The following is a 14,933-nucleotide window of genomic DNA, read 5'->3' as shown; positions in this document are numbered from 1 at the left end:
GAGGTAGAGAGAGAATGTTAAGCAGGCTTCATGTGCAGCATGGGTTAATCTCACAGCCTTGAGATCATGACCTAAGCTAAAACCTGAGAGTCTTAAACTTAATAATCACTGGCCCAGGGCGCCTGGGTGGCTCAGTTGGTTAAAAGACTGCCTTCACCTCAGGTCATGATCCTGGAGTCCCGGCATGGAGTCCCACATCGGGCTCCCTGCTCAGTGGGGAGCCTGCTTCTCCCTCTGACCTTTCCCCTCTCATGTTTGCTCGCTCTCTCATTCTCTCTCTCTCTCAAATTAAAATAATAATAACATCATCATCATCATCTAGCCACCCAGGCACCACCTCCCCTTTAAATTTATTTTTTTAATTTAAAAAATTTTTTAATTATTTAAATTTATTTTAAATCCTAGTTTAAAGGTGGTGTTAAAGACAAACCTTCGTGGGTCAATTAACTGGTAATATGAACCATATCTCAATAAAATTGTTACAGAGAAAACAAAACAGGAAATCTTTATATCTTCTCCATATATTACTATGACTATTATAATTTATTACTGACATTCCTTGGATTCTTCTTTATTCTTTTTAAAGATTTTATTTACATATTTGAGAAAGAGCGAGCAACCAGGGGGTGAGGCAGAGGGAGAGGCAGACTCCTCGCTAAGCAGGGAACCCGATACGATGGGGAGTTCCATGGATCCCAGAACATGACCTGACCCAAAGGCAGGCACTTAACTAACTGAGCCATCCAGGCAACCTCCCTGAATTCTTTTTTGAAGGACTCTCAATGATGAGTTTATAATTATCAAAGAGTAGGTGTATTATTTATAATTTAATTAGTATGTTAATGAATTTGGGAAAACCAAATTCTTATTAATTATAAGGGAAGGATGTTTTTTATTTTAATAATCTCTGGGTACTAAACACAAAAATCTATATTTGAATTTTGTATTTTCTCTTTGTATTAAGACCACACTCCTCGACTTAGATGCTTTGGCACGACATTTGGCTGACTGTATTCGAAGGTAAAACTTGATGTGAAATTGACAATTTTATCATTGAGGAAAGATAAAGGACATAATTATGTGAACTATCTTGTTTTGTTTGTGCTCTTTTTTGTAGCAGGGAGATCCTTGATCATCAAGATGGTAATGTAGAAGATGATGGGCTTACAGGACTTCTAAGACTTGCAACAAGTGTTATTAAACACAAACCACCATTTAAGTTTTCCAGAGAAGGACAGGTAGGTATTAAGACATCCAAATGTCTATATGAAATATGATTGAAATTTTTGTTGTTGTTGCATTGTATGGGTATATTAAATTTTCTGAAACTTGCAAGCATAAAGCTTGCTAGAACTTTATTGTTGATAGGAAAAGTGAACATTGAATAAAATGAACCCTAGAAATATTAATGCTAAGCTTATATGCAGAAACAATTTTAATTCCTATGACTTGTACATAGAAAGACAACCTCTACTACAATTTCTGTAGGGTGGAATATTTTGAATTAATAATTTACACAGAATTAATAAGTAGTCCTAGAGGACCTGACTGGTTTCATGTTTAAGAAAAAGCCCATTTGACATGAAATCTATTGAATATTTGTAACACCTAAGCACTCTGTACCCACAAATGTCTAATTACTCTTTGGATTAAGTTACTCACCCTGCCATTAGCACTTTTGTAATTGCCCGCATTGAGGGAGTTAGTTTTGGTTCGGAAAGTTTTTTTCTTGAGGTAACTAATTTGTGGTAGGAAACACTGGAATAACCAGAAGGATGGAAGGTAATCCTCAAGGGCATAGAGTTGGAGATTCTGGAGATAAACTTAAGGTTTATCTGTGTTAAGGTTTATCGGTCTTAAATCAGTACTTCTTCCCCTATTTGAAAACCCCCTTTTTTGTGCTATTTTTCTATGTCCTTTTAAAATTTTCCCTATACTCACTGGGAATAATTTGATTGATTTAGTTTTTGCTGGATGAAGTATTATGTTACATAAGCCAGTATATAGCTTTTATTCTGAGATATAAATTGATTTCTTTGAAAGCATATTGTAATGTGAAAATCATTTCAAAAAAAGATCTACTTTTTATTTTTTAATTTATTATTTATTTATTTATTTATTTATTTTTAAAGATTTTATTTATTTATTTGACAGAGATCACAAGCAGGCAGAGGCAGGCAGAGAGAGAGGAGGAAGCAGGCTCCCCGCTGAGCAGAGAGCCCGATGCGGGGCTCGATTCCAGGACCCTGAGATCATGACCTGAGCCGAAGGCAGAGGCTTTAACCCACTGAGCCACCCAGGCGCCCCAAGAACTACTTTTTAAATAGTGCAAAGAGAAGATCCCCATATAGTTTGATTTCCCATGCTGCTTGGGTGATGGTTGGCCTTCCAGGAGTTTCCATGGATGTATTAAATATTTAAGTATATCATTTATATTACATAATAACCATTTTGTGATCTGCTTTTTTTATTTAAGAAAATAGAGAAGAGAAACAACTTTTTTATTGACATTTATGTTGTTACCGGTTGTAAAAGAAACAAAACACAACTGCAGGGAACATCATCTTTGTACCCTGTCCCATTATATACGCCTATTCTTAAAAGTAAATTTGACTGGGGCGCCTGGGTGGCTCAGTGGGTTAAAGCCTCTGCCTTCGGCTCAGGTCATGATCCCAGAGTCCTGGGATTAAGCCCCACATCGGGCTCCCTGCTTGCCAGGGAGCCTGCTTCCCCCTCTCTCTCTGCATGCCTCTCTGCCTACTTGTGATCTCTCTCTCTCTGTCAAATAAATAAAGTCTTAGGAAAAAAAGTAAATTTGATTTATTTTTAATCATATTAGTTCACAAAATTATTTTATCCTTTTATTCTCCAGCTGCACTATATTAGAATGTCTCAAATACCTCAGTTTCTCTGATATCCCCACATGTGAAGGGGGTATCTGAGACATCCCTTAAATGTGAAGTCTTTACCAGTCTCACTTTAGGTTTTGTTTTTTTTTTTAATGTACACTTCTTTTTATTCATAACCTGTAATGTTTGGGGATACCAAAAGTAATTCTAAGGATGGCTGAATTTAACAAATTTTAACCTTATCTTAAAAATTCCACTGATCCATCTCATTCAATGGCAATTTTCAATAATAGGAACGTAAAAACAAACATGCACACAATCGTGCAGTTTTTGTAAAGGTCTTTTTCATTATTGGTGGGTAGCGCATTTAACAGTTAAGTACATTTAAATAATGTATAGGTGACTGCACCACTGCAGCATTGGTAACTAAATAGATAGCTGGTTCCTAGTTGAATTGGTTAACAAGTGATTGTCTAAATATTTAAAATACAGCTCTTGTTTCGATCATCCTTTGTTTTGATCACCTTCTTGGGGTGGGGGGGAAGCCTGCTGGTCACACTGGAAATATATTAAGGACAAATCTTCTGATATCCATTCCCAAAGGTTTCTTTCAGTTGGATTAAGCCTCCAACTCCAGGGCAAGCCCAAGTTTGTGGCCTCCAGCATTAATGCTCTTCCCATCTACCAGAGCAGACAGTGTAAGCCTGACACCAGGCCTCAGAGTCTGAGTGTAGCCCAGTCCAATTAAACTAGAGTTGTTGACTTTTGCAGAAATGGAAGCAGTGGGATCCAACTGATATTTGGCTGCAATGCCAAAGCGAGTGCTATTGGTACCTGATGTCCAAGCAAGGTTTACTGAAGTGTCGAGATCTTCACATACTTTTTGATGAATTGATCCTCCAGGTTCTGTCCCATCATTGACATTAGTGTGTAGTTGAAGTCCCCAGTCCTGTAGCCCACTGCAAAGTTATTTCTTGTCAGCTTTGATTTGGCATAGTCTATAAAGTCATCTGGTACCCAGCAAGCCAGCCTTCGTAACCAAAGACAGCTGAAGCATGGATTGCAGGTCCAGCAAAATCAAAGTCAACATCACAACCAAGGTTTATACACTCCCTCTTAAAAGGAGACTTGATTTTACCACTTTTCTTTCCCGTGTTTGATGAGAAGGTGGTATCAAATGTCAGTTTCAAACCTTGACAAATCTGGTCTTCAATTGCAATTTCTGTTCCCAGAATGTTATCAGTGTTCCATTTTTCTGTGAAAGTCAGACCATACTCACACCATTTATATTTGGTCTCCAAGGTTCCAGTAACTTTAACAGTTTCTGTATTAGATGAACCAGACGTTGAGAATTCCACACCACTGCATGACTTTGTTTTCACATCCAGTTTCACCAAATCCTTTGTTGAAAATACCTCTGGCAGCCTTTGCCCAGGTCAGCATATGATGGAGGAATACACATTGGCCGCGTGCACCTCTGTCTGTAGGTCACCTTGGCGAGGCCACAGGAAGAGGTGATCTGGTGGTCTCCTGAGAGGGGCCGCTACTGCTGCTCTGCTCTCAGCTGAGGCCGCTGGGCTCGCTAAGGGTTGGGGTGCAGCTACCCCGGCTGGAGGGTGAAGTGAAGGAGACTTTTGCTTTAGTTTTATGTCTTTGATTTCTGTTGAAGATGAGTGTCTTTTTATGTATGTATTGGCTATTTGTGTTAATTTGTGAATTTTCTGTTTATAACCAGTGTGTATCTTTTGTCTTTTTTCTTCTCATTTGTAAAAGTCTGTATTTGGAAAATATTAAAAAATTTAATATTCTTTCTCTGTCCTCTTTTCTGGAGTTCTTTTTTTTTGCTTATCCATAGTTTTTATGTTTTTTTATTTTTATTTTTTAAAGATTTTATTTATTTATTTGACAGAGATCACAAGTAGGCAGAGAGAGAGGAAGGAAAGCAGGCTCTCTGCTGATCAGAGAGCCCGATGTGGGGCTCCATCCCAGGACCCTGGGATCATGACCTGAGCTGAAGGCAGAGGCTTTAACCCACTGAGCCACCCAGGCGCCCTACACAGCAGATTTTAAGTAAAAACTCTTTTTTTTTTTCATATACACAGCAGATTTTAAGTAAAAACTATTTAGTAACATACTTTATAGAAGGAAATTTGTATCTTCATCAAATGTCAAAAGTCCATCTTACAGTGTTAAAAATAGTTGGCAGTGTATAGCAATAATTTTGTCAAGCTTTCTGTTTACATTTTTTCAGTCTCAAAAATAGAAGGAACTATATTCTTGATATATTTTTATAGAGTCTGTTTTGCAGTTTGGTAAGAACAGAATGGGTTTCGGATATCTCATTTTTCTCTGAAACTTTATCTTATTCATAGTTCATAGTCTTTCTTATATCTGGGTTGAATTTTCATCATGGTTGTCGCTTTACATGATTGTAGAGATTTCCTTCTCGTGAACTTGTGGGATGGCAAAGTTCATGTTCTCATTGTAAGTCATCCTCCAAGGAGGTGAAGAATTCCCATAGGGGACTCTTTCTTAAAAGACTCAAACCCTGAAACCAAGGTCAGTGAGAAAGCAGTGATCCCATTTGGCTCTGTGGATACTGGCATGTTTTGTTCACCAGCCTCAACATTGTTGGGGGTCTTCTTTGCATTGCACTTTTGATCACCAAGTAATGTTAGCCTTAAAAAACAAAACTGCCAGTTATTTTACCTGCAAAAATGGGTTTATTCGGGAACAGCAGAGATTCGCAACCCAGGGCATGCACTCTTCTGCAGAACCATAGGCAAGTCCAAATATATCTTAAGTTTTGCCAGAGAAGTACGAAATATTAAAATGAAGTTTAGTTGAAAATGTATTAACAAGAATGATGGGCCTTTTAAAATTCATATAGTTATAGTTGGATATTACTTGTTAGTAAGGTCGAATATATGTTCATTAATTCTTTTCCTACTTTATATTTTTATAGATGTGGATTCTGGGAAATCTTATTTACATAACGGAAATGTAAACCTTGTTCACATGTTTACAATGGAAATGGAAGTTTATTTTAAACAGTGTTATTTAATGTGAATTTCTTCTGAATTACATGTTAAAAATCACACTGATTTACTTTCAGAAATTATTTTTAGTATTCCCTCAGCAGTTTGAGGTTCTTCTTTCTGTGAAGTATACTAAAATGGTTTTACCATTATTTATCAAATGGACATATTGTGGTGTACCTGAGTGTTTCAGCCATTGAGCATCTGACTCCTGGTTTCTGCTCAGGTCATGATCTCAGGGTCGTGAGATTGAGCCCTGTATCATACTCTGTGCTCATTGGGAAGTTTGCTTGAGATTCTCAAATAAATAAATCTTTTAAAAAATGGACACATTAATATACAGGTTATCCTTTTACTTTAGAGATACCTGTTTTTCTGGTAAACTCAGTAAGGAAAATAAAAATATTGTTCATTTCATTATGCTTTTACCAACCTGATATTTCTGATAAAGTGTTTTTATCTTATCATAGGTTTTAAATATATTTTATCAAAGCTTTGGAGCTATGGAAACTTAGCTCATTCAGTTTCTGGATCTAATTAATTGGCAAAGATAGTTCATTTTATTTATTTTTTATTTTTCTAGAGTGGGGGAGGGGCAGAAGGCGAGGGAGAGATAGAATCTTAACCAGGCCCCACATTAACCAGGTACTCCCAAGATACTTCATTTTAAACTTATTAGCCAATTCCTTTTTTTTTTTTTTTTTTTTTTTTAGTTTGATTTTTTTTTCTAGTTGAAGTAAATGTGTTATCTTTTATCTCCAATACACATTATCTAATCTCTGCATTCTCAGAAAGGCAAGAAAGACTTGGGACACCTGGGTGGCTCAGTTGGTTAAGCGGCTGCCTTTGGCTCAGGTCATGATCCCAGCGTCCACATCGGGCTCCTTGCTCAGCGGGGAGCTTGCTTCTCCCTCTGCCTCTGCCTACCACTCTGCCTGTGCTCATGCTCGCTCTCTCTCTCTCTCTCTGTCTCTCTAATAAATAAATAAAATCTTTAAAAAAAAAAAAAAAAAGACAAGAAAGACTTACCAGTCTGTCGTCTATATGAAGTAGACTGTTCACTTTCCATATTTCTTTTTTTTTTTTTTTAAGATTTTATTTATTTATTTGACAGACAGAGACCACAAGTAGGCAGAGAGGCAGGCAGAGAGAGAGGAGGAAGCAGGCTCCCCGCTGAGCAGAGAGCCCGATGTGGGGCTCGATCCCAGGACTCTGAGATCATGACCCGAGCTGAAGGCAGAGGCTTTAACCCACTGAGCCACCCAGGCGCCCCCACTTTCCCTATTTCTTAGCCAAACTTACTTTTCATTGCAAAGTCAGGACTTTGTACTTTCTTTGACAATAATGAGGTTTACTAATGGAAAAATATTTCAAATTGTCCTTTATTTGGTACCTGTGTCAGAGGTTTCTAAGACCATCCCCAGGTTCATTGATTCACTAGAAGGAACTCAGAAGGACTCAGCATATAGTTGTACTAGTGGCTAAGATTTGTTACAGCAAAAGAATATAGATGAAATCAGAGACTGGAAAAAGATAGCACCCAACCAAATCTGGTGGAAACTAGGTACATGCATGTAAGAATTCTCTTCTGTTGGAATTGCACAGGATGTGCTTAATTTCAATTCCCAGTGATGAGTGTGACAGCGTGTGAGGTGTAGTCTGTTGGGGAACTCTATTGAGCCTCAAGTCAGGGATTTAGGTGGGGTGAAGTGGGGGTTGTCATTTATAGTACCTGTGTAACTGACCACAGTGTGTGCAATTCCAGACTCCCAGATAGAAAGCAGATATTCAGCATAAATCAAATACAAAAGACATAGTGAGCCACTTCTGTTAGAAAAAGTTTTATATCAGAGGAGCAAACTCTTTACTGTTCAAATTTTCACATGACAGCCAGGGGCCAACCTTAAAATCCAGCCATTCTAAGGATAAGAACATTTTAGTCTCTAACTATATTACCTCTTTCTGCACAATATACCAGAATTCTGGTTTTATACCCAGAACAATGTACCGTGGTAGTATTTGAGGTGTGTGAGAAATAACTATCTTTGATAAAGTAACAAAGGACCAATTAAAAAGAACAAATGGGAAAGGTGACCCTTTCTCAGGCGATCAAATTTAGAGAAAAAATACATCTAGGATGGTAAAACCTCACACTTCAGTTTGAACTTCACTGGGATAGAAATCAAGAACTTGGTGTCTGAAATCCTGGCTCTGGCTTCTTCCAACTCTGACTCCAGGCAACGTTTTTAGCCTTTTTTGTTTTCTTGTATGGGGGCCTTTGAGTAGTATCTGGCACTGTAACTGTTTATTACGAGTAAGTCAGTGCTTTTGATGCTGCTGCCGCTGCTGTTAATGTTATAAGAGTGAAATAAGAAGAAACGGAAATAAATGGCAAAGGTAATCTAGATAGGAATCCTTAACAAAAACTTCTGGTCACTTAATGGAGTGGAAGATAATAGGGATGGGAATCTAAGAATGAGCCTATTAGCTATCAAGAGGTAAGGAAGAGTAAAGTTGATCCCTACCCATTCTGTTTTCTTTAAGAGAAAGACTTTCAGATGAGGGTATATGATGCTGCTCTAAGTTTTTAAATAGCCTTTTAGTAAATTATAGATTGTCATATAGTCTAGTTCACTCTATATAAGGTATTCATTATATTTAGAATATAACTAATGTGTAATCTTAGATAATATACTTGGCCTTTCTCTTTTTTCCAGGAATTTTTAAGAGATATCTTCAATCTCCTGTTTTTGTTGCCTAGTCTGAAAGACAGACAACAGCCAAAGTGCAAATCACATTCTTCAAGAGCTGCTGCTTATGATTTGTTAGTAGAGATGGTAAAGGGATCCGTTGAGAACTACAGGCTAATACACAACTGGGTTATGGCACAACACATGCAGTGTAAGCGTTTTTTTCCTTTTAATCTTTCTAAATTTTATGAACAGAAAAAAGATTTTGGAGGCCATGGCTATAGAAAGAATCACTCTTCATACACTTTTAACATTATAAGCTATTGTTGCTACATTGTCAAAAAAGTAGACATTGATTTGTTTTAAAAAAAAAATAGGTGTAAAGGACTATAGGTATCTGAAATAATTTGGAGTTTTTTGGTTAAGTCATTTAGTGCCAAGTAAAATTAAATATTTGCAGTTGAATTTTTAGAGAATGAATTAGTTTTTCTGTGGTTCTTACTAATTTTATTTCTTTTTTTGAGTATTGTTGGCATGCAATGTTACATTAATTTTAGTTATTTATAATGTTTTATGTTTATTAACTAAAGTAATGGAGAGTAGTGGCTGTTAGTAAAAGCAAAATACATTATGTTTAATAGTTTGTATGGGGGGGCATCTTTTCCTCCCTCTTTTTTCAGCAGCTCATGCACCTTATAAATGGGACTACTGGCCCCATGAGGATGTTCGTGCTGAGTGTAGATTTGTTGGCCTAACTAACCTTGGAGCTACTTGTTACTTGGCTTCTACTATTCAGCAACTTTATATGATACCTGAGGCAAGACAGGCTGTCTTCACTGCTAAGGTACAGTTTTCCTCACTTCAGTATTAAAACTGTTAAAGTTTTTAAATTTTGGTAATAAATTTATTTCAATTTAGTAAAACATTGAGAAAATAATTTACGAATTAAAAATGACAGTATTTGATTACATAACTTGTATGTAATCTTATTTTTAGCTCGTGTATATCTTAGTTATTTTTATATTTCAACAGGTTACTCTTAATATGCTAGTATAATTCTTTATTCCTCCAAAGAAAACACAGTTGTGGATTATATACACTTAGTGTATATAATGAACATGGTATTCTCAGTAAAAGTAAATACAAATTTTCTTTACATACAACATAAGCAAAGCCTAAAACAAAGTAAGGGAATGTACCAGAATCACTTATAATTTGTTTTATTTTTATCCCAAAGTAAATTTTACTGTGGGCCTAGTTTATTTGGGTATTGTATGTTTCCTGTTTTTTTTCTTAGTTTGTTATTTCTAGTTTTCACTCTTTTAAATAGTGAACTCTTGTTTAGTTTGCCTTCTGCTCTGCCTTTATAATTTATTGGCAAACTTACTTCATGCTTCTACTTGGGTTTTTGTTTTCTTCCATCATGTCATCTTAATTCCTGACTTTCCCCTCCTAAAAAAAAAAAATTGCAATTCTTTATGTACTTTCAATGAATCCTTAATATGTTTAAGTTAGGCTTCAAAGTCTCCAAGTTACAGTATAGTCAAGTGGGTTTTTTAAAAATGTTATATTAATGCTTTTATCTTCTGAAACTGATTATGCTTAGAAATAGTTGAATAAATGATTCATTTAGCATATGGAAATTTTTGTCACTAAATTTGTGGCCCTGTCTGCTTAATTTTTTCTTATCATTATCATAATAATTTTTATTATAGCATCTTAGATTGTCTTTTTTTTTTTCTTTTTTTTAACTAACATACAATGTATTCCTTGTTTCAGGGGTACAGGTCTGTGATTCATCAGTGTTACACAATTCACAGCGCTCACCATAGCATATACCCACCCCAGTGTCCATCACCCAGCCACCCAATCCCTCCCATCCCCTCTTCTCCAGCAACCCTCAGTTTGTTTCCTGAAAAAAATAAGTCTCTTATGGTTTGTCTCCCTCTCTGGTTTCATCTTGTTTCATTTTCCCCTCCACTCCCCTATGATCCTCTGTCTTGTTTCTCAAATTCCTCATATCAGTGAGATCATATGATAATTGTCTTTCTCTGATTAACTTATTTCACTTAGCATAGTACCCTCTAGTTCCATACATATTGTTGCAAATGGCAAGATTTCAGGTTTTTTGATGGCTACTTAATATTCCATAGTGTGTGTGTGTATACATATATTATATCATCTTTATCCATTCATCTGTTGATGGACATCTAGGCTCTTTCCATACTATCTGTTTAATTTTTATGGAACCAGTAATGAGTGAAGAGGCATAATTTCAATGATTTTTTTCCCCCTGCCTGTTAACATGGCCATACTTCATGATTTCTCTTCTAAATATTAATGATCACTGTTTAGCCATTAGCACTTTCAGGAATTAAAATGTAGCACCAGAAACAATAATCAGATGTGTTAATTGGGAGTAGGTCTCATAAATGGTGTTTTTGGTTAAAAATAAATTTTGGAGGAGCCTGGGTGGCTTAGTGGGTTAAAGCCTCTGCCTTCGGCTCAGGTCATAAACCCAGGATCCTGGGATCGAGCCCCGCATTGGGCTCTCTGCTCGGCAAGGAGCCTGCTTCTCTTTCTCTCTCTCTGCCTGCCTCTCTGCCTACTTGTGATCTCTGTCAAATAAATAAATAAAATCTTTAAAAAAAAATCTAAATTTTGACTCGTCTCTACATAAAAAATTCTTAACAGAATAGAATTTGACATAACTTCGGAAGGTACTATAGTCAAATGTGCACTTGATTATTTATGTAAATGCATTAGTCATTTTTATTTCCTTTTCTGATGTTCACAGTAAGAGTAAAGCTAAATGTATTTTAATTGTGGCAAAATATACCCAACTAAAATCTACCATCATAACTGTGTTTAAGTGTACAGTTCTGTGGTAGCAGTACATTGAGATTATATTACCACCATCAACCTCAAAAATTTTTTCACTTCCACCAGCTGAAACTGTACCCACTAAATTCCTCCTATTCTCCATTCCCCCAAACTTCATGCAACTACTATTCTATTACTTGTCTCTATGAATTTGACTATTCTAGATACCTCACTTAAGTGGAGGAGTGCTACAGTCTTAGCATAGTGTCTTCAAGTTTCATCCATGTTGTAGCATGTTTCAGAATTTCCTTCCTTTGTTAAGGTTGAATAATAGTCCGTTGTTTGTACCACATTTTGTTAATCCGTTCATCTGTCAATGGACACTTCTGGGTTGCTTGTATCTTTTTGCTATTGTAAATAATGTTTCCATGAACATGAGTGTTCAAATATCCATTTGAGTCCCTGTTTTCACTTCTTTTGTGTATATACCCAGAAGTGGAATTGCTGGATCATATCGGAATTCTGTGTTTAGTTTTTTGAGGCATCACCGTGCTGGTTTTCCATAGTGGCTCTGCCATTTTACATTCCTGCCAGCAATGCACAAAGGTGCCAATTTATTCACACCCCTGCTGGCACTTGTTTTCTGTTTTTTGACAATAGCCATCTTAATGAGTATAAATATGTATTCCTTTAAATAGTAAATACATATGTAAGGTATATATTTAGAACTTCTGCATTAACTAAAATAAAACATTCTTGCTTTTTCTTAATTTAGAAGACTTCAGTTACTTCTGTTCTGCAGCCAACTAATACTTCTTCTCCAGCAATGAAGATAAAAAGCCAAGTCTTTATTCCTGTCATTGTATTATGTATACAGTTTGCATGTATCGTGTATCATCACCGTTCTTTTACACATTGGAAAATGTTGTTTTGTGTGACTTCTACCCTGACCACATAGAGTATTAAGCCTCCTGTATGTCAGTTATAGTTGTTTTGTCAGTTTTGTTGATTCCTTTTATTCAGTTCCTTTTGTACTTAGTATTATATAATTTTGTAGTAACTACATGTCGAGTAGAATCCTTTTCAATGTATTTATGTCCTCAGTTTGGTTATAAGCTCCAAAATAGCAGAACCACATTACTGAACACTCTCCACAAGACTGACGCAAGTAGCTAGTGTATACTTCTGGCATATAGAAAGCTTATTATTCCACAAGACATCAGAGCTTCTTCAAAATTTTGACAGGTAGTTTGTAGTGAGGATAATATTTCATAGTGTTTTGTTTAGTATTTGGATGAATTAAAGTATATCTAATAAGTGCCTATAAGGCCGTTGTTTAGGACTACGTCTCTGGTGAATGAATCTAGCCAGATACCTGAAATATAATGATATTTGAATACATGGAAGGTTTTCAAGCATGTTGGCCAGTAATTTTTCTGCAGTATTAAAGATACACTGTTGTAGAAAAAATAAAGATAAGACTAGATGATGGAAAGATGTCATTTATTATTATAAAAGATTTTTTTTTAAATGTATGGATTTATTTGTAGAAAACAGCTTTGTTGCATACCTATGATATTTTCTGTTCCTGCACAGTTACGATTCGTGAAAACAGCATTGTAACAAATCAGTGTTGATCTGGAAAGCAATTTTTTTTAAAGATGTCTTTATTCAGTTTTCTTACATAATAGTGATGGTTACATTTATATAATGAATAAAATAACTCTTTAAATGCTAAATTGCTAAATAAAGAATAAACTTTTTCTTACATAGAGCTAAAAGGATGAAAACATATACTATTAAACACATTGTAATACTTTCTTTGCTAGACTAATTTGCTACCATCAGTTTTGTTTTAATGGAAAATTTTTCTTTTGATTTCTAGTACTCAGAAGATATGAAGCACAAGACCACTCTTCTGGAGCTTCAAAAAATGTTTACGTATTTAATGGTATGTTTGAGAACCGTATATAGAAAACTAATTAGATATAACCTATATAAGTTGAAAAAATTAAGTGAAGTTCATTTGTATTGGATTTGTCCTGCTATGTACTCTTATTTTTCAAATTGAATTTTTTAGTTTTTGGTGTTCTTAGTAAAAGTGGCTTTTATCAGTTGCATGTCACTCATCTGCATGATGACTATTAATTTGTCCTTTAAAGAATTCTTTGTATATGGTCCTTTTCCCATCACAGGGTCACCCACTCCCCCACCCCTGAGTATTCTGGTTGATTTCTCTTTGTCCCTTTTAATTCTCACCCCCCCAAACTGTAAAAGTAATCAATCTTAAAAAATTAGCAAATCTTATAATATTATCCCTCTGCTTAAAACTCCTCAATAATTTTTTATTATGAAAAGAATAGTGTTTAGGTTCATCAGCACATGTCTTCTGATTTTGCCCCCCCTTTTTTTTTTAATTTAATTTAATCTTTTTTTCAGTGTTCCAGCATTCATTGTTTATGCACCACACCCAGTGCTCCATGCAATACGTGCCCTCCATAATACCCACCACCAGGCTCATCTAAGCCCCCATCCTCCTCCCCTCCATAACCCACAGTTTATTACTTAGAGTCCACAGTCCTTTTAACCTCCCCCCCTTCTCTCTTTCTCTCTCTCTTTTTTTAAGATTTTACTTTTTTTTTTTTTTTTTAAGTATTTACAATGTCTAATGTGGGGCTCAAACCCACAACCCTGAGATCAAGAGTCACATGCTGTACTGACTGAGCCAGCCAGGCACCCCTTCAGCCTCTTCTCTTACCCATCCCTATATCCAGCGAAATCCTATAGCAAGTGTCAGTCCTTGGAAGCCCATCACCCTGTTCCTTCATCACTTGTGTGGCTGTTTAAGCTGCTGCTTCTGCCTGCAGCACTCTTTCGTTAGCACTTTTCTCCCTTCTTATTGTTATCTTTCTGGAAGCAGCTTATTTTCAGCTCCTCTAAGAAAACTGTGATTCTACAACTCTGTCTCATATCTTCCACCGGTAGTGAAAGTTACTCATCTCATGTATTAGAATCCTGAGGACAGAAATTATATTATGTTTATTCCTATATTTTCCAGCCTCTGACATTTACTAAATGGTCAGTAAATGAAATTTTAACAAAATTAAAAAATTTAATAGTTATTCTTGGATTATAATTTTTTTTGGATGGGGAGAGGAAAAGAGAATCTTGATCAAGCTCCATGGGTCTCAATTTGAAAACCGTGAGATCATGACCAGAACCAAAATCAAGAGTCAGATGCTCAACCGACTGAGCCACTCGGGCACCCTGATCCCACTTTCAATCTCCCTTTAACAGTCAGAGCATGACATCTCAACTGACAGAACAGAAGTGTTTTAAACTGCTCTTTTTTTTTTTTTTTTTAAAGATAATTATTTTTGAGAGTGTGCGAGAGCATGAGTTGGTGGTGGGGAGTCATGGGCAGAGGGAGAAGCATACTCCCCACTGAGCAGGGAGCCTGATGCAGGACTCGATCCCAGGACTCTGGGATCATGACCTGAGCAAAAGGCAGATGCTTAACTGACTGAGCCACT

The 14,933-nt window shown here is 36.1% G+C and overlaps 1 protein-coding gene and 1 pseudogene across 3 annotated transcripts in view; one reads left to right on the top strand and one right to left on the bottom strand.

Moving 5' to 3' along the window:
• LOC111147962 (ubiquitin specific peptidase 34) overlaps positions 1-14,933 on the top strand; it is a 244,462-nt gene that overhangs the window by 170,657 nt on the left and 58,872 nt on the right. For all 3 annotated transcript variants that reach the window (XM_022504268.1, XM_022504269.1, XM_022504267.1), the window contains 5 exons: positions 965-1,020; positions 1,118-1,238; positions 8,605-8,788; positions 9,261-9,421; positions 13,286-13,351. In XM_022504268.1, the coding sequence (XP_022359976.1) occupies positions 965-1,020; positions 1,118-1,238; positions 8,605-8,788; positions 9,261-9,421; positions 13,286-13,351 (588 nt within the window). The remainder of the gene's footprint in view (positions 1-964; positions 1,021-1,117; positions 1,239-8,604; positions 8,789-9,260; positions 9,422-13,285; positions 13,352-14,933) is intronic.
• On the bottom strand, positions 3,449-4,332 carry LOC111147964 (annotated as a pseudogene).

This window comes from Enhydra lutris, unplaced genomic scaffold (genome assembly GCF_002288905.1).
Source record: "Enhydra lutris kenyoni isolate GAN:26980312 unplaced genomic scaffold, ASM228890v2 scaffoldscaffold18, whole genome shotgun sequence".
Lineage (NCBI taxonomy): Eukaryota > Metazoa > Chordata > Mammalia > Carnivora > Mustelidae > Enhydra > Enhydra lutris.
Note: the sequence above shows the minus strand (reverse complement) of the source record. Positions and strands in the feature narration are given on the sequence as shown.